The 26696-nt window shown below is 39.6% G+C and overlaps 1 protein-coding gene across 2 annotated transcripts in view; it reads right to left on the bottom strand.

Annotated features, from left to right (window-relative positions):
- Nucleotides 1-3901: 3901 nt before the first annotated feature.
- Nucleotides 3902-26696, bottom strand: part of ATPAF1 (ATP synthase mitochondrial F1 complex assembly factor 1) — a 30532-nt gene continuing 7737 nt past the window's right edge. Inside the window, exons 4-9 of one of the 2 annotated variants that reach the window (XM_032247488.1) lie at nucleotides 26630-26692; nucleotides 22500-22550; nucleotides 20635-20682; nucleotides 13463-13558; nucleotides 11896-12003; nucleotides 3902-4913 (exon numbers count right to left, since the gene is read on the bottom strand). In XM_032247488.1, the coding sequence (XP_032103379.1) occupies nucleotides 4719-4913; nucleotides 11896-12003; nucleotides 13463-13558; nucleotides 20635-20682; nucleotides 22500-22550; nucleotides 26630-26692 (561 nt within the window). In that variant the 3' untranslated portion in view covers nucleotides 3902-4718. The remainder of the gene's footprint in view (nucleotides 4914-11895; nucleotides 12004-13462; nucleotides 13559-20634; nucleotides 20683-22499; nucleotides 22551-26629; nucleotides 26693-26696) is intronic. The other variant, XM_032247489.1, reaches the window with a different exon arrangement.

Raw genomic sequence — 26696 nt, forward strand, 5'->3', positions numbered from 1 at the left:
TGAAGTACAGTAGGTTTATACCAGCATCACCACACATAATGCATTGTGCTATAACATTAGGACAGCTATGATGTCACTAGGCAATAGTAATTTTTCAGCTCCATTATAATCTTATGGGACCACGGTTGCATATGCAATCCAACTTGACCAAAACATTGTTATGTAGTACATGACTAGCTTGGGAGGCCAGCTCTGAGCCCACAGTACCTCTTGTCTCTTGACAGAAACATATAGCCTCTGAGACTTTAACACTGTCTACCTGTCATTCCCCATTAAGCCGTAAGTACTTCATGGGTGGGTACCTAGTCTGGCAAGCTTTGCATCCTCCATAGCATGCAGTAGAGTTCCTTAACTCTCTTTGCCTCTTTTCTGAGATGGCATTGATCAGTTTATCTTGTACTGTAATCATTCATGTCAGGGCCATGCCACTGAACTGCGGGCTCCTAAAAGGTAGATACTGAACCTTTATATCTGTCCAGAAACAAGCATTCTTAGCTTGGCTCTGCTTCAGGTGTTAACACTTACTGTTCTTTTTACTTAGTTCTCTTTCCCCAGCTCATGAATCGGCTGCCACTGCTGCAGAGATGCCTCTCCTGATTAAGTTTTACCGCTACTCCATAGTCTATAATATTAGTTTTTAATTTTCATAGCACTACCATATTTGAAATAATTTTATTGCCTTATTTGTCTTTACAAGCTATAAACTACATGAGAACAGCAGCCTTATTTGCTATGTTCATTGCTATATTATCCAGTTTTTTTTTAACAGTGCTTGGCAAATAGGTGCTCAATAAGTGTGAGTGAATGCTGACTCCATGCCAAATCAAATGACTGGGAAGTGAGCATTAGTATCTCTTCTCCAAGACTGAACAAAAGGTTAGTATGGAGAATGCAAAATAAAACATGTGGCTCCAGCTTCCAAACTGGTTGAAGAAAGAAGTGCCAGTATGACCATCCGAGAAGAAGACAAAGCAAACTATAATCAGGTGTAGGTGTTAGGCACAGAATTAGAAGCAAGAGAGAAACAGGCAGTGGCTGAAACACAGCTTGAGAGCAGGAATCATACCCTATTGATCTTTCTGTGTCTAGCACTTAACATAGTGGCTGCAGAGTAGATGCTGTGAGCAACTGTTAAGTTGTACTGTGTAATGGTCCACCAAGGTAATGCCAGTGGATCAGGTGAGGTACAGAGACTGTGTATAACTTGGTATTTTGATTTGCAAATATTCCCACTCAACAAATTCTCGATCTATGTGTATTAAGAGATTCTTTCAAATCTAGGGTATTTAAATAAAGGTACATACACAAGACAATGTTTTGGCTGAAATCCATGTTACCTATTTATTCAACAAAAAACTAAGTATTTCTATGGTCCAGGCCATGTCCTTGGCACTGGGAACAGAGATAAATCCTGGCTCTCAACGAGCTCACAGTCTAGTTGGGGGAAAAAGACACAAGAATAAATAAATATAAAGTATCTGGAGTTTGCAAAGGGGGCCACTATGGGAGACAAAGAGCAGAGGAACCTAAATAATCCTGTAGTTGGCATCCACAGGAAAGAAAGACCTGGCAATGTACATTTTTGTAAAGAATAAATAAGGCAATGGTTATCAAAGTGTGGTTGGCTAATTACCTACATTAGAATTATCTGGAGCACATATTAACAAGTAGATTCCCAGTCCCTTCTGTACAATCTTGATTTAGTGCAGGAAGGTAGGGTTGAGGCCTGAGAATCTGCATTTTAAAAGCATTCTAGGTGATTCTACCGCATCTTAAAGTTTGAGAACTGATGAGATAAAGTTTGTTCTTTTAACTGGAATAAAGAATGATCTACACATCTGAAATGCTAACTTGTATTAGTCTTTAATGAGGGGCAAGGGAAGTAAAGGATGGTAGTTGATATTTTCTACTGTAGTGAAGTTAATTGAACTCTCACAATAATCCTATGAGGTAGATAATATTATCCCTATTTTTGATGGAAAAACCCAGAATTAGATAGTTTAAGCAATTTGTTCAACAATATAGAGCTAATGAATAGAAACACTAACATACGAACCCAGATTCACTTAATTCTAAAGCCTGTCCACTTTCTCTAACACCATCCTTGCTAGCTAGCACCAGGGAACAAACTGACTGATCAAATGGTAAATTTTCTTTGAGTTCTTTGCCAGATCTTTCTAGGTAAATAAATACAAAGAACAGCTACATGTACTTTAGTCATGCCCAACATAATTATCCATGGACATATCCTTCTTGGCAGGTAGGGACTGAGGGCAAAGCCAGGAGGAGTGATTAAAACAAATGGCCATTTCTTACTTTTTTTTTTTTTTTGAGACGGAGTCTCACTCTGTCACCCAAGCTGGAGTGTAATGGTGTGGTCTCGGCTCACTGCAACTTCCTCCTCCCAGGTTCAAGCGATTCTCCCACCTCAGCCTCCCAAGTAGCTGGGACTATAGGCGTGTGATACCACACCTGGCTAATTTTTGTATTTTTAGTAGAGATGGGGTTTTACTATGTTGGCCAGGCTGGTCGCAAACACCTGACCTCATGATCTGCCCACCTCAGCCTCCCAAAGTGCTGGGATTACAGACGTGAGCCACCGTGCTTGGCCCCTGTTTCTTACTCCCTTTTCCATCATTTCTTCACCTGCTGGTGGAGGTGTAACAATGTATCATGTAAGGCTAATAAGTGGGTCCATCTGGAAAGAAAAGCAAACATAACTGGATACGCATAAAAACAACCCCATGTGATGTCAAAAATTATTAGGACCCAAAACATTCAGAAGGTCAGAAGGCATTTAATGAAAATAGAAGGGCTGATAAGACTCAAGTTTCACAAAAGATAAACTGCCAGGACCAGAAGCAGGTCCAGAATTTACATTAGGAAACAGCTCAACTTTAGAGAAATAGTGAAAAGATAGCAGCTTTCCCAGGTTAAACAAATACTGTCCGTCTCTCTTAATACATAGACTCAAAGATACAACAAAAGAGACACAGCTCAGAGAATAGTGAAATGTCCATTCTATTTAAGGAGCTTAGGGACAGGCCAAACCTACAAAAAGCCTTCTGGAAGAAAACACACACACACAAACTGCAAATATTGCTTAAATTCCCACTCACCACATTCTGCATCATCCAACCAGATCTTAGGCAGGAGCAGCAAAGTGGAGCATGTTAGATCAATAAAGAAATGTCAGGTAAGGTGCAGTGGCTCACACCTGTAATTCCAGCACTTTGGGAGGCCAAGATGGGTGGATCACTTGAGGCCAGGAGTTCGAGACCAGACTAGCTAACACGGAGAAACCCCATCTCTACTAAAAATACAAAAATTAGCCAGGTGTGGTGGCATGTGCCTGTAATCCTAGCTACTTGGGAGGCTGAGGCAGGAGAATCACTTGAACCAGGGAGGTAGAGGTTGCAGGGAGCTGAGATTGCACCACTGTACTCCAGCCTAGGCAAGACGGAGTGAGACTTCATCTCAGGAAAAAAAGGAAGAGAAAGAAATGCCATAGTAAAGGCAGCTGACAACAATACTGGAGGCTTTGGGTTCAGGAGGCTGGTGTGTAACCACTGTCCTTTCCTATTACTGAGCTTGGTGCCACAACAGTGACACTACAAACAAAAGATGGGTTTCCAGCACTGGAGAGCTACTTTCTTATTTCTGGCATTCCAAGCAACTGTTGAGTCCCAAGATGATTTTTGATAAAATCAGCCCATAGCCCTGATACTATGGACAGTACATAACTTAGATTTCATTATTTTGTAGAACAAAGATTGCAAGCCAGACTTAAAAAAAAATTATTGCTATATTTTCCCCACATCCAAATCTGGGAACAGTTGCTTTCACCCACTTTTTTGTATCATGTTTAGAGTTGTTTTCAAAAAAATCATGCAAATCTGGATTAATCTTCGTCTTACAAAAGCATTTTATTTACACTGCACTGATTCACTCCTTCAAACACACAGCTTCTAACAGGTGGAGTTAGAGAAGTGGGTGCCAAAAACTATGGCTTAATAGTATGCAGGCCCTGTACTGTTTATCTAACTATATCTGAAATTGGCTGATACCCCAAGCCATCTATACTAAAGGCATCTCTAGGGGACATCATCTAGATGAAGTCTTAATCTTGATGGGTATATCTGGTTATTCTACAGTGTGAACAGGATGTTTGGCTTATGCTTTTGTCCAGCTGACTGGTGCATGGGAAGCATTAAAGCCCATCTCTAACTATAGCAGGTCTTCAAGCTTATTATCCTGTCATGATTTTATAAAGATGACAAACTCATCATTTGGGAGCTATGAGGTCAAAATGGCCAGAATGCAACTGTGCTGTTAACACTGTGCAAAATAAGTCAGATGTTTTGTATGTCCTTGGTTGTCTTTTGTTGTAACTTCAAACACTTAAAAAAGGAAACCTCAAGTATGCTGAGATAATTATCAGAATGTTCGGGTATCTTCATTCCTGAATATCAAGTAATAGGGCTCATCTCCATGACTGCTTGCAGTAAGACATAGGGCAACTCATTACCAACTGCTCATTATAGATGCTGAGCTCTTAAGTTCTTGAGGAGTGGGTGGGCTCTAGACTATCAAGGACTAAGCCAACTAGCAAGAGCTAAGCTACAACATTTTATGGCTTGATAGAAGTCATTCTCCATCATTTTTCATAGTCCTTTTTTTTTTTTTTGGACTATAGTAAAGGGCCAACCTGTACACTTCTAAGTCTTATTTTGGTTCTGGGCACATTTCAGTTCTGCTCCAAGTCCGCTTTGCTCCAATTCAGCGATGACAGACATATATTTGAACTCATTTGGTCTGAGGTTAAAGGTCTCCACTAACCCATAGGTCTCTTTCCGGTCAGTAGCATAGAAGAGCTGAACTTGGTTGGCGATGCACTGTGCCTCAGCAACATTCTGTGAGGTAAGGTAAAAAGAATAATGAGGTCCTTTCTTGCACAGGGCCACAAAGCTCTTGTCTCAGTTCTGTGTTGGGTGGGGGCCCTCGCCCAAGAGTCACCACTTTTAGAAAGTTTCCCTAACTTCCTGATGTCCGTAGTCTTTGTTAGGTGCCCCTTCCCTGTGTACCAAATCATCCTCTGCTTATCATTATCATAGTATTTATCATACTGTATTATATTTTTTTCTTTTTTTGTCTATTTTCCCTAGTACAAATTCCTCAAAGACATAGACCGTGGTTTATTTTATATCTCTGCACACAGTGACATCTGGTGAATGTTTACTGAATAAATTAATGTACATGTTCACATTATACCTCTTCATCCAGTTCCTTAATAATTGTTAAATATGTCTCAAAAGGGAAATAAGAGAGCAATGGTTACCCAGCTCTAAGAACCAGTTTGTGAGTGAGAACTAAGTTCTTGACTAATCAGACATACACTTGAATAAAACCTATTATGATACCACCTTGGTCAGAAAAGTACTCCCAGAGCCGGCTGTAATGGTTTCAAAATTTGCCCACAAATTTTATGATACTCCTCCCTTTGATAGAGCCTAATTTCCCTTTCCTTGAGTGAGGGCTACACTCAATGATTTCCTGCTAACAAATAGACTATGACAAAATGGCTGGGGGCATTGGTATGAGCCTGTAGTCTCAGGAAGCTGAGGTGGGAGGACTGCTTGAGCCTGTCTGGGTAATGCAGTGAAACCCTATCTCTTAAAAAAAAGACTATGAAAAATGATGGAGAATGACTTCTAACAAGCCATAAAAGGTTGTAGCTTCTCTCTTGCTATCTTTCTTGCTCTGGGAAAAGTCAGTTGCCATGTTGTGAGGACATTCTAGCAGTCCTATAGAAAAGCTAACATGACGAGGACATGAGGCCTCTCCCAAGAGTCATGTGAGAAGGGCTGGATGTGGATGCTCAAGCCCAATCAACCTTTGGATGACTGTACCCTTAGACAACATCTTGAGAGCAACCTCATAAGACTCTAAGCCAGAATCACTCAGCTAAGCTTCTCCTCAATTCCTGAACCACAGAAACTGTGAGGTAATTTTGTTGTTTTAAGCCACTAGGTTTTGTAGTAATTTGTTATGCAGCCATTTATAACTAATACGTCAGCAAGGGCCCAGGGAAGAGAAAGGGCCGCCTTCTTTAAAGCTCAGTAACAGGCCACTCTACATGACAGAGGTGGAGAAATTAGCCAGATATGGTAGCATGAGCCTGTAGTCTTAGCTACTCGGGAGGCTGAGGCAGGAGGATCACTTGAGCCCAGGAGTTTGAGGCTGCACTGAGCTATAGTCATGCCAGTACACTCCAGCCTGGGTAACACAGCAAAACTCTATCTATAAAAAAAATATATAAAAATAAAAATTAAAAAATGAGAGAGATGGGGGTAAGGACATAGTGTACACTTTCAAACCTTGCAAAAGAGTCACCTCAGACAACCCCAACTTTTGCCATACATTCTGCAGTTCCAGTTGGTCAGAAGTACTTGTCCATTATTATCACTGTGTTCATCCAAAATTAAAACTCAAAAGATAATGAAAAATTCCCAGTAAAGACTGACTGCCAAAAGTGTGCTATGTCTAGCTAGAAAATGATGAAGATGGGTTTATAAATAACAGGCTGTGCTCTACCTCTATTCCCTCTGTGGGACTTTCAGGTCATTTCTCATGAGCAGGCACTAATCTCTGAGACTGCATCTTCAATCAAAAACCTTTTCCCAAAAAGCTGGCTACTTCAAATTAATAGAATTTTAAAGCTAGAAGGGACCTCAGAGATCACCCAGTTCTCATTTAATAGGCTAGGAAACCAAAATAGATGAGGTTCAGGGATGGGCCCAAGGTCAAGTAGCCAGCCAAGGTCACAGCCAGGATCAGACCTCTAGACTCTCTGGCTGGTATTCCCCCCATTTCATCCTGCTTTTGTTTCTGGTAAGGCAAGATAATTAAGATTGATTAAGGTCAATAACTCTACTTCATCCATTTTACCTTTCTTAAATTCACCGATGCCTCAAGAGCAAATCATTTCTGAAGCAAGTGCACTGCCATAATCTGAGGATACTACCATTCTCTCAGCCCCTGGTCTACAGGGCCTCTGACATCAACTTTTATCTGAAGCTGGGGGTGGTGAAGGCAGGAGTAAGTTCAGCTGTGTTCATCCTAGAACACTGCTGTTCAAACTATTCTATAGAATCCTAGGGGCTCTGTGGAGGTGCCTCAGGTCCCTTCACCTCTGTTTTAGCTGTCATATCCTGGGGTTTTACATAATCAGATTTTGTTTGGATAAAGGGATCCTCCTACTACTTTAAAGAGAAGTTTGAAGACCACTAGTGCAGTGAGTAGGAAGGTAAGACACAGGGAGAGATGTCTATCTCTCATGGAGGGTTATAGAAAGGCAACCCCCACCACCATTATTCTCCCCCTGTCTTTTGTTCTCTTGGCTCTCAACATGAAGCAATAGTCTCCTCCTTTCCAAGACCCAATAAGATAAATATACTAACTCCCTGTGCTGCCCAATAAAGAGGTATTTTAACAAACTTGATTCCTCCCTCTCTTTCAATCTTCAAATCTATAATCAGTGCACCAAGTCCTGCCTATTTTATTCCCTACATATTTCTGGGGTCATTCTCTTTCTTCCATCTCTATTACCACTGCTCTGGTTCAAGTTTTGACCACTTCTTGTGCAGACTATTGCAACTGACTTCTAAATTATCATACTGACCAGACTTGAACCGCAGAATGTTTAGGAAGCAAATAATTAAGATTAGTGGTCTTAAAATCCAACTCCTTATGGGTTCTTCTCTATTCAAATCCTTTAACGACTCCTTCCATGCCCTTGGGGTAAAGCCAAATCTCTAAACACAACCCACCAAACCTCCTTATATACACAGACATACACACACACACACACAAGTGATACCAAGCTCTTTATAACACTCCAAGTCATTTTATGTCTCTCAGCATTTACTTATGTTATTCCCTCTATCAGAAATATTTCTCCCCTTCTTTATTGGACTAAACTCCTGCTGGTGTTTGAAGGTTCAGCCCGGGTGTCATCTCCAGGAAATCTTACTCCCTTTGGCCAGGGATACCACCCCACTCTCTACCCCTAGAGCCTTCTGCATGTCTATCCTAGCATTTACTGCATTTCAATGAAATCATCTATTGACAATAGAAGTGGAGCCAAATAAAGCTAGGTTTTTGAATATTCCATTAGTTTTTCAGCAAGTTAGTTCAGAAGAAACCTCTAGTTTCCATGTATTTCTATTCATTTGAAGTTAATGCTTTGTACCATAGTTGGAAATACTACGCTTAAAGTGCACAGTTCATGCATGAGTATACAGGGGATCATATATTTACGTTATACTTCTAAGTTTCCCTTCTTTAAGTCATGTACAATCAGTTCTAACATGTCTAGTTCTATATTTACTACATTGGAACCTCACAGTCAAGCTGATTTATACAACACAAATATATATTATCTTGTATGCTCTCAAATGTTAAAAGGCCAGGAAGCAAATTTTAACAATGATGAGAACTGTGCAGCAGTTTGAGACCACCAGAGTGAGGTGGTAAAAATGGCAAAAAGCAGAATGGGCCTCCTCTGACCTCTGGGATCCACTTTTAATATGATTAGATGTGCGCTTTGCCAAAGACCAGAAAATATACTACACTCTCTATTTTGTCATTCACTTGCATGATCAAATTATTTCCTATCTGCTCACTTTCAACTTCCACAACCCACTAGGACTCAAAATTCGTATTGTCTCTAACCTCCCTTATATTTTCACTTTCCTTATGACCCAGCTTCCATTCTCTGGTCAATAATCATTGCTTTGCATTCACCTTTACTTTCGTTCAGGCCACAGATAATATGTAAATAAATGAACACGGCTGTGTTCCAATAAAACTTGAAATACTACTTTTCTTTAATGATAGTCTTTATTATTAAATAAATAATTTCTTTATTTCTATAACAATAAAGAGTTTTTCCATCTAACCATTTAAAGAGATAGAAAACATTCTTTTTTATTTTATTTATTTATTTATATAAAGATGGGGTTTCACCATATTGGTCAGTCTGGTCTTGAACTCTTGACCTCAGGTGATCCACCCACCTCAGCCTCCCAAAGTGCTGGGATTACAGGTGTAAGCCACTGCGCCCGGCTAAGATAGAAAACATTCTTAACTTGCAGGCCTTATAACAACAAGCAGTGGGCTGGATTTGGCCCACAGGCTGTAGTTTGCTGACGCTTGTCCTAGACAACAATTTTGTACTTCCTCTTTTTGACTAAAATGTCCAACATTTTCCCAACCTTGCTTTCAGCTGATAACTTTTCTTTCTTTTCACTGAGCTATCTGTAGAAAACTTATACCACTACCTCTATCCATCTAATTATATCAATGTCTTTACACCCTGGCTTCTCTCCTGCTATCATATTCCTGGTAAAAATCAACCTGCAAGCCGGGCGCGGTGGCTCAAGCCTGTAATCCCAGCACTTTGAGGAGGCTGAGGCGGGTGGATCACGAGGTCAAGAGATCGAGACCATCCTGGTCAACATGGTGAAACCCCGTCTCTACTAAAAATACAAAACATTAGCTGGGCATGGTGGCGCGTGCCTATAATCCCAGCGACTCAGGAGGTTGAGGCAGGAGAATTGCCTGAACCCAGGAGGCGGAGGCTGCGGTGAGCCGAGATGGTGCCATTGCACTCCAGCCTGGGTAACAAGAGTGAAACTCCGTCTCAAAAAAAAAAAAAAAAAATCAACCTGCATTACCAGACTTGCCTACTCAAATATATCACTTCTTCCCCCAATTATTTCCCTTTCTACTGGAACTTTCTTTTGAGACAGGGTCTGGGTCTGCCATTCAGGCTGGAGTGCAATGGCGCAATCTCAGCTCACTGTAACCTCTGCTGCTGGGGCTTAAGTGATCCTCCTATCTTAGCCTTCTGAGCAGCTGAGATTACAAGTTGCATGCCACCATGCCTGGCTAACTGTTGTATTTTTTGTAGACACAAGGTTTCACCGTGTTGGCAAGGCTGGTCTCAAACTCCTGAGCTCAAGCGATCTACCCGCCTCAGCCTCCCAAAATGCTGGGATTACAAGCATGAGCCACTGTGCCCAGCCTCTTACTGGACCTTTCCCATCAGCATACAAATATGATGCTATCTTTCTCATATTTGAAACAAAAGATACCCTTGGCTGTACTTCTCCACCTCCAGCTAATACCCCATTCTCTCCTTCCCTTTATAGAAATGCCCCTTGAAAGAGTTTCTAAGCTGATTCTTCATGGTTTCTCTTTCCATCCTCTCTTAAATCTACTCCAATCACACTTTTATGAAACTGCTCTTATAAGGCCCCCAGTGACTTCCATGTTTGTGAAATCAGTAAATTCTCAGCCCTCATTTCATTTGCCCTAATAAACAAGGGAGATTTGGTAAGTTGAATCATCCCTATTCCTCGAAACATTCAATTTTAGCTTCTAGGGCATTCTACAATCTTAATTTTCCTTCTACCTCACGACCATTCCTCCTTAATCTTTGATGATGCTTCTTCATTTCTCAAGGGATGAAGACCCCTCTCTCAGTTCTTAGTTCTCTTCTCATCTCTATTTTTACTTACTTGCTTGGTGACTTCATTCAGTCCCATGGTTTTAAGTACAATCTGTATGCTGACAATTCCCATATTTACATATCCAGCCTGGACCTCTCCCATGAATCCAGGCTCATATATCTAATTGCCTACTACTTGAATATCTAATAGGCATCTCAGATTTAACCCATCCAAAAGTGAGCTCCTGATTTCCCTATCAAACCTATTCCTCCTGCAATCTTTCCTATCTCAGTTAATGGCAACTCTATATTTTTGGACAGAATTTTGGGTAACTTTCAGTTGATGTGATGAATGGAAGCCTTTATGTGGAAGGAAGAATGGGAGAGATGGAACTGAATAGCTTCAAGAATAGGGAAGTAGAATCTTCATTGTGTCCTAGGTTTGTGGCTTACTGCTACTATGATATTAGTTGAGTGACATCACTTCTTTCCCCCTATGCAGCTGGTAAGATAAAGAGAAAAAATAAGTGGGTATTGCAATGAAGACTTAGAAGGAAGTGTCCACTGTTTGGGGACATTCTGAACTTAACCTTTCCCAGCTAAATGTGATCACAATGAGCAAGGACTAGACAAACAGAATGTATAGAAATCACAACACTGCTCCTGGCACCTGGATGTGCAGAGAGAACATAGTGGGCATCACTAGCTATGAGCATATGGTCAATGCTCTATCTCAGTGATTTCCATCCAGGAATGGGAAAAGGAGGAAAGAAAATCACTATAAATGATGAATGTTGTACACACGAACAGTATGAAGGAAGATAAAATATTGACAGCTATCCTAGGCTCCCCTACAGCTCTTCCCTATAATTAAGAAGCCATTTACTTGACTATAATTTCTTATCTGAAACTCTTAGGGCCTGATGTGTCTTGGATTCAGAATTATTGAATTTTAGAAAGGTAATAGGTACAGACACTGTATATGTATATTATGTGACTCCCCATACTCAAACACATTAATATTTCCCTAGTAAAATGCATAATACACCATACCAAGTGGGATTAATTATATAAATAGTTTCACATCAATTTAAAAATTTAGTTACCAAATGAGTTCAAGTTTACATAAGGTTTTGTGACAAAATGAGAACAAAAACATTTTGTTCTCAGAGCCCATGGGTTTCAGAATTGTGAATAAATGATTAAGGATCTGTACTAACCTCAGATCGGAAGATCTTGAGCAAGACAACTTTACTGTCAACTTTAAAATAAATAAGAAACAAGCTATATGTAGCTCTCTGAAATTTCCTGAGCTTCAGCAGAAGAGTAATACCTTCAGTGCCACAAGGTAAATCCAAAGAGTTTTACAAGTTAATTCTTACCAGAAATGTGGAATCCATTTCTGCAGTCATCAGCACTATGCCTTTTTCTTCCTTAAGTTCAGGATAGTGATATAAAATCAGCTGGCTGGCTGCAGCTTCCCCTCGGGTCTGCAAGGTGGAATGCTTATCAAGGCTCAATAAGGTACCATCACAACAAACTACAATTTCAAAGCAATAGAGAGTTTAGAGGAAATTCTGGCTTTTAACAGCTCCTTGGGTGGCTAGTGAGTTGGAGGACTGGTATGTGGCAGTAAGGTTAGGACTGCAAAGTCACAGTGAAACTGACAGTTTGCACAGTGTTATTTATGTCTTCAACTGGAAAAGGTTTGGATTTTTTCCCAGAAAATATTTACAGTAGGCAGTGAATCCATCACTGTGACCATATGTTTAAAAACAAAATGGCACAAGCAGCTACCAAATCAAGTTCTAAAGAAAGTAAGATGGCTGTGTAATTGCCACTTTTATGGACTAGTGCATTTCACAGCTGAAATCTACTCCCCTTGGCTGGCTCTGAAGACTGAGCTCTTTTAAGCTGTAGCAGGAGCTGGAGAGTTTGCACATGAGCCAGATTTGTAATGCGCAGTTATAAAATATAATCTGGGTCAGGGCAGGGGGTGGGGGGCGTGAAGGGGAGAAGGGGAGAAGGAGGATGGAATCGCCATAATTTTATGAAGAATGATCAGGGCAGTGGTTACTAAACCTCAAGTCTAGACCAAGTAGAGAGGATGGGTTCAAAGCTAAAGTCCCTATACAGTACAGGAGGAAACAACTACATTCAAAAGAAGATTCCTGGACCTTATCTCTAAAATTTCAGCAAGAGTCTTTTTAATTATATATATCCAACTATCACTAGGGTATTTGCAATAGTTCATTTTTCTTGAACATACTTCTAATGTTATACTGATCATTTTGGTTATTATTCTAATATTATATTAATCACTTTTATTGTAATTATGTTTCTGGATCTTTCTCCTATACTTGAATATTAGCTCCATGAAGGCAGGGATCTTATCTCGTAGATCTCCAAGCCTTAGCACAGTTCCCAACACAATCCCATAATATTTAAAAGTTAGGGTTAAATCTAGTATTTAAAAGTTAATATTGTTTTATTGGAAATAAAGAACAAAAAGGAAGGAAGCAAACAAAATAACATTTACTAAACAAACTATTCACTTAGCATGTTGGGAGATGTTGACTCAGTTAATAAAACACATTTAAGACTTGGAGCTTTCCTCAAGTGGCTTATAGCGTGGGTTAAAAAAATAACTATCATAACTCAGGCATGTTTGTTAAAGTGAGGCACATGCAGCATATACAATTAGAGGTTTGGGGAAGAGACAAAAGAGAATCAGAAGTAGTCAGAGAAGGTGTTTTGGAGTCTTTTCCAATTTCTAGGTATTGAGGAGGGCCTAGAAAACTAGCCCAACATAAAAAGTATGACAATTCATCAGTGCCACAACAATAAATGCTGGGAGTCAGCAGATACTCTACGTTCTTGAGCCTCAGCAAGGGTCCCTAGTCCCACCAAGACGTAGTCCTCTCTAGAGGAATGGCACAAGCCACCTACCTGAATATTTATAAGTGCAGTGAAGTGGAGTTCAGTACCTGTCCATTGTCCTACGAAGAACTCATAACCTTCCCTTCTTGGCAGAGCACACAGAAACTGTGAAAAACAGATACACAAGGAGATGGATGAATAAATAAAATAATTTGCTCTATATCCAAACCACCTTTAACATTTGTTCTGTTTCCTCCATATTTGGTTTTTAAAACATTTTTTATTTTTTTGAAACAGGCTCTCACTCTATTGTACAGGCTGCAGTGCAGGTGTGATCATAGCTCACTGTAGTCGTGATGTGCTAGGCTCAGGTGATCCTCCCACTCAGCCTCCCAAGCAAGTAGCTGGAACTATAGGTGTGCACCACTAAGCTACTTTTTTTTGTTGTTTTTGATAGAGACAAGGTTTTGCCATGTTGCCAAGGCTGGTCTTGAACTCCTGGGCTCAGGCAATCCACCTCCTTCAGCCTCCTAAAGTGATGGGATTGTAGGTGTGAGCCACTGCTCCCAGCCTAAAACGTTTTTTTAAAATCAAGAAATTCATATGTGGCAATAAACACTCATGTACTTATCAATCCACCTAAGAAAGCATCAGAAATACAACAGAGGTTCCCTCTGCATTCCCTTCCAGTCCCATCCCAGAGTTAACATCTATCCTGCATTTGGTGTGTCTGTCCTTCTTTTTCATATTTTAATACTTTTAATGTATATGTATATAACTGTAAGTAAGAAGTAGTACTTTACAGGCCAGGCATGGTGGCTCACACCTGTAATTCCAAAATTTTGGGAGGTCAAGGTGGGAGGACCACTTGAGCTCAGGAGTTTGAGGCCAACCTGGGCAATATACTGAGACCCTGTCTCTACAAAAAAAACACAAATAGTTGGGTGTGGTGGCATGCGTCTGTTGTCCCAGCTACTTGGGAGGCTTAGGCAGGAGGACTGCTCGAGCCCAGGAGACCAGGCTGGGCAACATAGTGAGACCCTATCTTTACAAAAAAATTTTAAAAATAGTAGTTTATAAGTTTAAAAACTTAAATCTTATCAAAGTATGTGTATCCTTTTGTAACTTTTTTTTACTTCACATTATGTTTCTGAGATTTATCCATGTTGATAACTGTAACTCTTAATTCATAAATTTCTCACTGTTGTATGGAATTCTACTGTAGAAATTTATCACTATCCTTCTCTTGATGAACGTTTCAATTTCTTTTTTTCTTTCTTTTTTTTTTTTGAGACAGCGTTTTGCTCTTGTTGCCCAGGCTGGAGTGCAATGGTGTGATCTTGGCTCACCGCAACCTCCAATTCCTGGATTCAAGCGATTCTCCTGCCTCAGCCTTCCGAGTAGCTGGGATTACAGGCATGTGCCACCATGCCCAGCTAATTTTGTATTTTTAGTAGAGATGGGGTTTCTCCATGTTGGTCAGGCTGGTCTTGAACTCCCAACCTCAGGTAACCCACCCACTTCGGCGGGCCACATTTTAATTTCTAAACTTTCTAATGCTGCTGAATTAGCTCTTGTTCCAATTGCTTAATGACTTCATATTCTATTGGATGAGGCTGATATTGGAGCATGGCTCCAGACTAAACACCAAAAAATGGTAAGTTTTATGCTCAAGGTGCTTAGAATTGGGGATGAGTAGTGGAGAAGAGAATGGTAACAAAAGTATAAGGCAGCCCAATCCACATTAGTCACAAAATTATCTTCTTATTGCCAACCACTCAGGCTTCAATTTATTATTATTAGATGAGGTAAACTTAGTGCCCACCTGACAGATGATCCCTTGCTAGGGAATTTTTTTTTTTTTAAGAGCTTTATTGAGGTATACTTGAAATACAACAAATTGCACATATTTAAAGTATACAATTTGATGAGTATGACATATGTGTACTGTGAAACCATAACCAAAATCAACATAATGAACATAGTTACCACTTCCAAGTTTTCTTTGTCCTTTTGAGGTTCATAGTTCCCTGTCCCTCACTGTCCCTAAGCAACCACTGATTTGCTTTCTGCCACTATAGGTTAGTGTGCATTTGTAAAATTTTGTAAAAATGGAACCACAGGGCTGGGCGCGATGACTCACGCCTGTAATCCCAGCACTTTGGGAGGCTGAGGCAGGCAGATTGCCCGAGCTCAGGAGTTCAAGACAAGCCTGGGCAACACGGTGAAATCCCGTCTCTACTAAAATATAAGAAATCAGCCGGGCATGGCTGAGAGTGCCTGTAGTCCCAGTTACTCCGAGGCAGAGGTTGCAGTGAGCGGAGATCGCTGGAGTGCACTGCACTCAAGCCTGGGCGACAGAGAGAAACTCCATCTCAAAAAAAAAAAAAAAAAGGAACCACAGAATAAGCATTTTTTTTGGTTTGGTTACTTCCACTCAGCATAATTGTTTCATGATCTATCCATGTGTGGGGACAAGAGTGACTTTATTTTAAATGCTAGTCCACAATGTGACTTCTGATTAACCCCAAGTCCAGGAATGCCTCCCAAATGCTTAGTTGATGTAATACTCTTTATGTAGAAACATCTATTCATTGTAAGTTTCTTCCAAAACAATCCTTGATGCTGTTGCAGAAATCATAGCTGTAGGTGGATGACTGTATCCACCTATACATTCCTTCCAGAGCATGTATACTTTCCCCAAGATGTAAGATATATTGGGTCTGTCTAGTTGTGGTGTGGAGATACACTTGTCTTGCAGCCACCCAATACTACACTTCTGTATTTAAGTTCCCCCAATAAATCATCCTGTACCCACAAACTGGATTTGCCTGCCTCCTTCTTTGGCTTCAGGTCCTTCAGTATTTGGGGGTTGTTTTCCACCTGTGGCCCTCTTGTGGAACACCATGTTGTTGCATGTACCAACAGTTCATTCCTTTTTATTGCTAAATGTTATTCCATTGTATATGTACACACACACATACACACACACACACACACACACACTCTCTCTCTCTCTCTCTCTCTCTCTCTCTCTCTCTTCACAATTTCTGTGCACTAGACATTTGAATTGTTTCCAGGATTTGGTTATTACAAATAAAGCTGCTTGAACATTTGTGCACAAGTCATTCGATGGACATATTCTTTGAGTTCTCTTGGGAAAATATCTAGAAATGGAATGGCTAGTTAGTATAGCAGGTATATGCTTAATTTTAAAAGAAACTGCCAAACTATTTTCTGAAGTGCTTGTGCCATTTTGCAATATAACTGGCAGTATATGAGAGTTCCAAGTGCTCCACATTCTTACCGACACTTGGTATGATTAGTTTTCGAAATTTTAGTCATTCTAATGGTATCTCACTGTGGCTGTAATTTAGATTCCCATTATGACTAGTGATGTCACGCATCATATTTTCAGGTGCTAATCTGCTATTCTTTTATAAAATGTTCAAATCTTTTGTCCATTTCTGTCCATCCTCCCATTGTTGAGTTACAAGAGTTTCTGACATAACTTGAGCTGCTTATACCTCTTGGCTACTGTGACTAATGTTGCTATGAATGTAGAAGCTATTTGGGTATACAAATAAAATGTTTTAATTTTGATGAAATCTAAATTATTTATTTTTATTTATTTTTTTTGAGACAGAGTCTCACTCTGTTGCCCAGTCTGGAATGCAGTGGCGTGATCTTGGCTCACTGCAACTTCCACCTCCCAGCTTAAAGTGATTCTCCTGCCTCAGCTTCTGGAGTAGCTGGGATTACAGGTACATACCACCACACCCAGCTAATTTTTGTATTTTTAGTAGAGATGAGCTTTTGCCATGTTGGACAGTCTGGTTTTGAACTACTGACCCTGAGTAATCTGCCTACCTCAGCCTCCCAAAGTGCTAGAATTACAGGCTTGAGCCACCACATCTGGTTTATTTTTATTTTTTTGAGACAGGGTCTCACTCTGTTGTCTAGTCTGGGCTCACTGCAACTTCCACCTCAAGTGATACTCCCACCTCAGCCTCTGGAGCATCCGGGACAACAGGTGCTTGAATTTTTTTTTTTTTTAAATAGAGACAAGGTCTCACTATATTGCCCAACGCGATTTTTTTCTTTTACAGTTTATGCTTTTTGTAATGGACTTACAACATCTTTGCCGAACCCAAGGTAATTTAGATTTCTTCTTTTAGAAGTTACATTATGGACCAGGCATGGTGGCCTGAGGCAGGTGGATAACCTGAGGTCAGGAGTTTGAGACCAGCCTGGCCAACATGGTAAACCCTGTTGCTACTAAAAATACAAAAATTATCTGGGTGTGGTGGTGGGCTCCTGTAATCCCAGCTACTCAGGAGACTGAGGCTCAAGAATTGCTTGAACCCAGGAGGCAGAGGTTGCAGTGAGCTGAGATCACACCACTGTACTTCAGCCTGGGTGACAGAACAAGACTCTGTCTCAAAAAAAACCCCAAAAACCTTGTCTCTACTAAAAATAAAAAAATTAGCTCAGCGTGCTGGCAGACTCCTGTAATCCTAGCTACTTGGGAGGCTGAGGCAGGAGAATAGCTTGAACCTGGGAGGTGGAGGTTGCAGTGAGCTGAGATCATGCCACACTGCATCCTGGGTGAAAACACAAGTTCCGTCTCAAAAAAAAAAAAAAAAGAAGTTACGTTTACTTCTGTGATCTACTTTCAGTTAATTTTCGTATGTAATGTGAGGTAAAAATAGAGGTTCATTTTTTGTGCATGATATTCAATTGTTTTAGCAGCATTTGTTGAAAAGAATACCCTTTCTCTAATTTATTGACACCTTTGTTGAAAAACCACCAACCACATATGTTCATCTATCTCAGGACTCTACTCTCTTCTATTAATCTACATGTCTATCTTTGTGTCAATACCATACTGTTTTCATTACTGTATCGTTGCAATAAGTCTTGAAATAAGGAAATGTAAGTCCTCAAGCTTTGTTCTTTTTCAAAATTGTTTTAGTTATCTCAAGTCCTTTGGATATCCAAGTAAAATTTTAAAACCAGCTCATCAATTTCTTAAAGGCCTATTGGGGTTTTGACTGGTATTGTATTTAATTTGGAGATCAATTAGGAGAGAACTGGCACCTTAACAATATGAAAGCCTAGGCATAGTGGCTCACACCTGTAATCCCAGCACTTTGGGAGGCTGAGGCAGGAGGATTGCTTGAGCTGAGGAGTTTGAGATCAGCCGGGGCAACATAAGTGATATATTGGCTTTACTAAAAATCAAAAAAATTAGCTGAGCATAGGAGTGCATGTCTGTAATCCTAGGTACTTAGAAGGCTGAGGTGGGGGGACTGCTTGAGCCCAGGAGATTGAGGCTATGGTAAGCTATGACCACACCACTGCACTCCAGTGTGGGCAACTGGAGTGTAGATCCTGTCTCAAAAAACAAAACAAAAGAAAACAAAATGTTACAAACCGAGCCATCCAATTCATGAACATGGTATATATCATTTCTATTTACTTAGAATACTCTGCTTTTCGGTAAGGTTTCCAAAAATTTTTTGAAGACCCTAGAAATCATTACTGACGCCAAGTTAGCTGGTCTACCTCACCTACTCCTTTTCCCTTAGGCCTTCTGGCAGCTCAGTATGTCAGCAACAATTTCTTAATTCCTTTTAGGCACATATTACCAGGATAACATAGCCAAAAAAACTGTGAAGAAAACTGCCAATAAAATAGGCATCTCAGCCCAGTTTGAACAGCTATTATTAAAAAAAAGACAACCTGCAATTCCAGCACTTTGGGAGTCTGAGGTGAGAGGATCATTTGAGGCCAGGAGTTCAAAGCCATCCTAAGCAACACAGTGAGACCTCATCTGTAAATGAACTTTTATATACTTTGATAGAATGTAAATTAGTACAACCATTATCGAAAACATTATGAAGGTTCCTCAAAAAACTAAAAAGAGGCCGGGCACAGTGGCTCATGCCTATAATCCCAGCACTTTGGGAGGCTGAGGCAGGTGGACCACCTGAGGTTGGGAGTTCGAGACCAGCCTGACCAACATGGTTAACCCCATCTCTACCAAAAATACAAAATTAGCTGGGCATGGTGGCACATGCCTATAATCCCAGTTACTCAGGAGGCTGAGGCAGGAGAATTGCTTGACTCTGGGAGGTGGAGGTTGCAGTGAACTGAGATTGTGCCACTGAACTCCAGCCTGGACAAGAGTGAAACTCCGTCTCAAAAAACAAACAAATAAAAAAAACAAACAAAAAAAGAGAACTACCACATGATCCAGCAGTCCCACTACTGGATATATATCCAAAGGAAAGGAAATCAGTATGTTGAAGAGATATCTGCACTCCCATGTTTACTGTAGCACTATTCACAATAGCCAAGATATGGAATCAACCTAAGCATCCATCAACAAATAAATGGATAAAGAAAATGTGGTATCTAAACACAATGGAATACTATTTAGCCACAAAAAAGAACAAGTTCTGTCATTTGTGACAACATGGATGAGCTTGGAGAACATTATGTTAAGTGAAATAAGCCAGGCACAGAAAGACAAATACCACATGTTCTCACCCATATGTTGGAAGCTTAAAAAAAAACAACACAAAACTGATCTCATAGAATTATAGAGTAGAATAGTGGTTACTAGAGGAGGGAATAGCCAATAACCTTTTGGTTAAGGTATACAAAAGTACAGCTAGATGGGAGAAATATATTCTAGTCTTCTATGGTACTATAAAGTACTATAATCAACAGTGACTTATTGTATCGTTTCAAATAGCGACTAGAAGAATGGATTCTGAATGTTCCCAATGCAATGAAATCATAAGTGTTTGAGGAGACAGATGTGGTAATTATCCTGTTGATCATTACTCACTGCACACATGTATTGAAATATCACACTATACTCCATAAATATAATTATTATGTGTCAATTAAAAATAATAAAACTCCCAAAAAAAGACGTTGAAAAGATTAAGGTCTCAGGTGCCTTCTGAAATGTAATTGTACTGACAGATTAAGATCTGCATTAGTAAGGGCTGACGTGGTAGGAGATGAAAAGCCAGAGGCTTATTGGGCCAAATCCACATCATTTTGTAGGGCTGAAAACGTCACTTATTAATACAATCAACATGTGAGCATCTTTATTAAGGCAGCACTATAACATATGAGACAGTATAAAATATGATGTGATTGGTTGGAAAATACTTGTTTGGCAACATTGATAAGCAACCCTTACGTGGTCACCAGAAACTTACTGTTGGACAGGACTGAGCTCGGTTCCAGATCAAATCAAACTTTTCTTCCTGCAGGTTGGAAAAGAATAAAATTAACCTACAAACAATAAAACACAAAAGGCCATAATCACATTTAAATTCACCAAGACTGAATTCTAGAATTATAATACAACTAAAACAGTCTTTTAAGTATCATCATTTACAAATTACTCATGATAGAAAGACAAGAAAAACCAGACAACTGTTTTGCTGTTTATTGTCAGAATTATGTGTAAAGACTTGGTACACCAATGCTCCAAATGCTCCAGGAAACTCTGACAAGGGTCAGAGACATCAAGTCACTAAGTCAGTTTGAGGGAGAGCTGAGAAGGCCTGTTCAAACAGTGAGTCAGTACCAGAGATCTAAAACATCTTGAAAAGTACAGACTCTTTTTCTGGCTGTTGAATTCATGAAGGATAAGGGTATATATGTATGAGAGATTAAAAAAAAAAAAAGAGTGATACCATCATAACCACCAAAAGGTCTGGCTTTATAACAAATTCCTTCTGTCTATGTTTTCCTCCTTAAGCTTATACTTACTCATGTAATCTCAGTATATATTTGTGTGCTTGATAGAAACTAAGCCCCCACCCTCCTTCAGAGAAAAAGAACTAGCTGATAATCCAGTACTTCAAATGCTTTATTATAGCAGAGGCCAGCAAAACAACATTAAACCAGAGAAGCCAGCAGCATTCCTTCTCTGTCACAGACCTTAATGGTCAAGCAGTAGATGGTGATCATCTTTTTTTTTTTTTTTTGAGACGGAGTTTCTCTCTTGTTACTCAGGCTGAAGTGCAATGGCGCGATCTCGACTCACCGCAACCTCTGCCTCCTGGGTTCAAGCAATTCTCCTGACTCAGCCTCCCGAGTAGCTGGGACTACAGGCGTGGGCCACCATGCCCAGCTAATTTTTTTTTTTGCATTTTTAATAGAGACGGAGTTTCACCATGTTGACCAGGATGGTCTCGATCTCTTAACCTCGTGATCTACATGCCTCGGCCTCCCAAAGTGCTAGGATTACAGGTGTGAGCCACTGTGCTTGGCCTGATCATCTCTATGAGTAATTTCAAGAATGGAAAGACCAAGAAAATGCCACTTACTAAGGAGAATTGCCAGAGAAAGAGTAGGAAGAAGCTCCAAGTCAGCTCAGGTATAGGTCACTTACAGACGAGAAGGGAAAAATGCTATGCTAGAGGCCCTGTCTTAAATTCCAACAGCTTGGCTGGAAAACATCAATAAGAAACAAAAGGCTGGGCGCGGTGGCTCAAGCCTGTAATCCCAGCACTTTGGGAGGCCGAGGCAAGTGGATTACGAGGTCAAGAGATCGAGACCATCCTGGCCAACATGGTGAGACCCTGTCTCTACTAAAAAATACAAAAATTAGCTGGGTGTGGTGGCACATACCTGTAGTCCCAGCTACTCGGAAGGCTGAGGCAGGAGAATTGCTTGAACCCAGGAGGCGGAGATTGCAGTGAGCCGAGATTGCGCCACTGCACTCCAGCCTGGCACCTGGCGACAAAACAAGACTCTGTCTCAAAAAAAAGAAAAAAGAAAAGAAAAAGACATCTGGAAATTACTCAGCAACATGAACTTATACCACCTTCCCTTGTCAGAGGCTTGACTCAGAGACATTTTTAAAGTAGAATGAAGGAAAACAAGAACCATAAATATACCATATGGAGCTTCCAATCTCTGGTGCTCGGGGCATAATAAAAACTCTCAGCGCTGTAAAGTGCAGCTTCTCAAGAGGCAATAAACATAGGAAAAGTAAAGGCAACTGCCTGCTAAGGTCAGAGAACTGACTTTCAAGTTGTAACACTTTCATTTTCCCCTCCAAACTACTTACAGGAATAACTGCATAGACTGTATCTTTTGCTGCAAAATACTGCTGCCAAATCTGTACAAAAAAGAGAGGGGGTCTATGACATGTGGGTAATCTTTTCAACATGTGGCAAGAAATGGTGATAGTTTTCATTGTTCAGAGTAATATGCTATTTGATAACAGAGAGGAAAAACCCAACGTAATGCTTTCATTACTAGCACATGATTACAAAAAAGATTTAATACAATCCGCTCTTCTAGATGATGAAACTATAACTCTTAGTAACAAATTCCTGACAGAGAAACTGATTCTGTGACTTTAAAAATCATTCCTCTCAATAAATGCCTTATGTGTGATAGACAAGTTCTTTTTTTTTTTTTTTTCACATTTTTCTTTCCTCCCCAAACCCACTCTCCCCAGCCAACTGTGAGCCTTCCCAGAGAGTCAGAACTAGAGTTCAGGGTTCAGAGTCAGGCAGACCTGGATGCGAATTTCAGCTCCAATCATTTACTAGCTATACTACCTTGGGCAAATTACTGAAAACTCCCAAAATAACATCAACAAAATAGCAATAATAACCTCACAGAATTGTCATGACTAGCTGAAATATTGTAGGTCTGTGCCTAGCTCAGCACTTGTCACAGAATAAACACTACAAATAATGTTAGCTTTTGTTAGATATTGTATTAGGCCATTCTCACACTGCTAATAAAGATACACCTGAGACTGGGTAATTTATAAACGAAAGAGGTTTAATTGACTTGCAGTCCCACAGTTTCTTGAGGGCTGAGGAGGCCTCAAGAAATTTACAATCATGGTGGAAGGGGAAGCAAATACATCCTTCTTGACATGGTGGCAGGAAGAAGAATGAGTAAAAGGGAAAAAAGCCCCCTATAAACCATCAGAACTCATGAGATCTCACGAGAATAGCATGGAGGTAACTAGCCCTATGATTCAATTAACTCCCACTGGGTCCCTCCCATGATATTTGGAGATTATGGCAACTACAATTCAAGATGAGATTTGGGTGGGGACACAGCTAAACCATATTAGCTATTATTGGCATCTTATAGGCAGCTTTTAAAATGTTGCTTCCAGAAAGTCTTCTACATGTGGAAGAGATAAGGTCTGTTGGATCTGACTATGGTATATACCAATCAGAAGTCCTACCTCTGCTTAGCATTAAGGAACAAGGAAGGTATAGTTGACCTTTATGATGCAATACCAAAAGGCAGGGAATAAAAATTTATATAATAAAATTTAAAAATTAGAAAATAGGGAAAAAGAAAAAAATGCCCATAGTCTCACCACCCTAACAAAAATCACTATTATTTTGAGTTATTTCTTTCTAGTATGTCTTAACAATATTTTTTCTTTTATAGTATACATAGATGTAGCATATAGGCAAGTATCTTTTTATCATTTACCATCATATTAATAACATATGGATGCTCCATGTTCCTATTTTTTACTACCATTATTTGTTTTTGCCTTCCCATGTCTTTTCACATGTTATTGGCTCTAACTAGAAAGGCTTTCTCTCCCTGTCTCTGAACCCCTAAATTCTTCCTGTCCCCTGAAGCTGGACCTATATGCTTCTTCCATATAGTCTCCCTTGATCATTTTAGTCAGTTTTCCTATGAATTGTTTTTCTATTTTATTTATTTTATCTCCCTGCTTCTATATTTTACATATCTCTTAAGATGCCTAGGATATGCTACTTCATAATAAGATCATTTGCATATGGATCTATTTCCCTCACTAGTTTTCGGAAATTATGATTCAATTAACTCCCACTGGGAGTTAATGATTCAATTAACTCCCACTGGCAGGTATCTGCTGTATTGTCACCAATGCCTTGCAACCCAAAAAGTACTCAGAAATGCTGGTTGAATGGTAGACGATTGTGACATAATAAGGAACATGTAATACAAAAGAGTCACTTCACCCAGGGTAGGGAAGAGTGCCAGAGAAATGGACACTTGAACTGCATCCTGAACAATGATCACGAGTTAGTAGGGAAATAAGGAGGCTGGGAAGATAACAGGTAGGGCAGGAGAAGGAGATAAGAGACACATTCAAAGCAGAGAATGACAACACTAACAAAGGCATAGAAGTAGGAGAGGGTACTTGTTCATTTTAATATATAGTGACTGTTATTACCTGAATAGATTGTAAGCTTATTTGAGTATCATTAAACTCAGCCCACTGCCTTTTACCTGGCTATTATTTAATAAACATCCATTGAATTAAACTATTAAAAAAAAAAAAAAAAGAAGTAGGAGAGGGTATCATAACTAAGGTGACACCTGAGTGACCTAGTGTTGAAGAATGGGTCACCCTCCTTTAGAGTTGGTCTGCTTTGTCAACATTCCTATTAAAATATGAGGCCCCAACTGAAGATACTAATCAAAGTGTGATCCATCTAACCAACACAGAGCAAAAAAAGACTATTAACTCCTAGGACCTATGGAAACTACTCTCAATGTGGCATAAGGTCTTCATCTTTTCTTTTTTTTGCATGTCAAAACACTGTTTTCTCATTTTAAGGGCAGTATATTCTGACTATTTTTATTTAATTTATGATATGAGCAGATAGTTTATGAATCAAAACTGAAATTCATGAGACTGATATTTATTTCTTAATACAGTTGAATTTAGCTACTCATTTCAACAAACAAATTTGTACCTAAAACTACAGGTTTCAATGATACTTATCATATGATCAGGCCTCCTGGGCCTAGCTTCTCTTTCCCCTAAATGACATGTTTGGTATCCATGTTCCTTAGGTACTTCTTCCCAAAGGCATAGGTTGAGTTCTCCCTGGGACTTTGTATATGCCTCTATTAACAGAAATTAGAACGCTGTGTTGATCTTATCTGTTTTGTGGAGGCTAAAACTCCTGAGGATGAGGATTCTCTCATTTATCTCTGTATCTGGCACAGAGTCTGACATTTAATTAATATGTATTAAATGTGTGCTAAATAAAAAATATAGCATCCTTTGGATGCTGGCACCCATGGCAACTGGCACAACTTCCATGCAGAGTCAAAGAGACATGGGTTTGAGTCCCAGCTCTACCACTGACTAAATTACATAATCTCTTTAAGTCAGTTTCCTCAACTGTAAACTGGGAATAATGGCACCCACTTCATGGGATAGTTAAGAGAATTTAATGAAATAATGCATATAAAGTATTAGGCATTGTACCTGATACAGAGTATGCTGCTTTTATTATAATTTTGATCCTTTCAATCTACCTAACACATAATTCATGGAACATAAAGAATGCAAAAAAAAAAAAGCTTATTAGAGAGAAGAATTAGAGAGAAAAGAATCACAGGTATAAAAATATAAATGACCAAACAGGCAAGATAGCTCATAAATGCTTTGAAGGAAAGGGTTCAGGAAGCTTCCTGCAGAAGGTCCTGTGATAATGGAGAACTATGAATGCCAAGAAAAGGAATATAGGAAGTCACTGAACACTTGTGACCAGGTTCCTAACATAGTATTTTTCATTTATTTAAAAACATAAATATAATACTTTCAAACTGTGACAGGGACTATTCTAAGTGCTTTATAAATGTTAACTCATTTAATTATCCAAATAACTCTATGAGGTTAAGTATTACTATTTGGTCTACTTTAAATAGGGAAATTAAGGCCCGGAGAAGTTGATTAACTTGTCCAAGTCCTATAGCTAGTAAGTGGCAGAGCTAGGACTTAAAACTGGCAGCTTGGTCCTAAAGTCTGTGTTTTTAAACCCACATACTATGCTTCTCCATAATGAAAGGAAAAGTTTCAGAGGACTCAGTTGATGAGAATATTATGGGTGGAGTGAAAAAAAAAATAGGAGCAGAGAAACCTATTTGGAAAGGGAATGCAGTAATCCAGGTATAGATACTGATGAGGGTTACAGGAGGTGTGGGTTATAGGAATGAAAAAGAAAGGAGAAATACAAGTTGATTGGACATATGAGAGTGACAAAGATGACAAATTTTCTTATGACATTGTTCTTCAAGTAACTCATCACTTTTGCCTTTTATTATTACTTTTCATTATGGCTAGAAAGAGGTGTCAGAAAATGTACTCTCAGATTTGGTTCACAGAATTCACATTTTCACAGAGTATGCCAACCCATTTTCACTCATTACCTGTTTTATTTCTTCTGCAGTTTTCTCTTTTACCATCTCAATGTTAAAGATTGAACTGAGAGTCTTG

Source organism: Sapajus apella, unplaced genomic scaffold (genome assembly GCF_009761245.1).
Source record: "Sapajus apella isolate SASKATOON/1434 unplaced genomic scaffold, GSC_monkey_1.0 scaffold62, whole genome shotgun sequence".
NCBI lineage: Eukaryota > Metazoa > Chordata > Mammalia > Primates > Cebidae > Sapajus > Sapajus apella.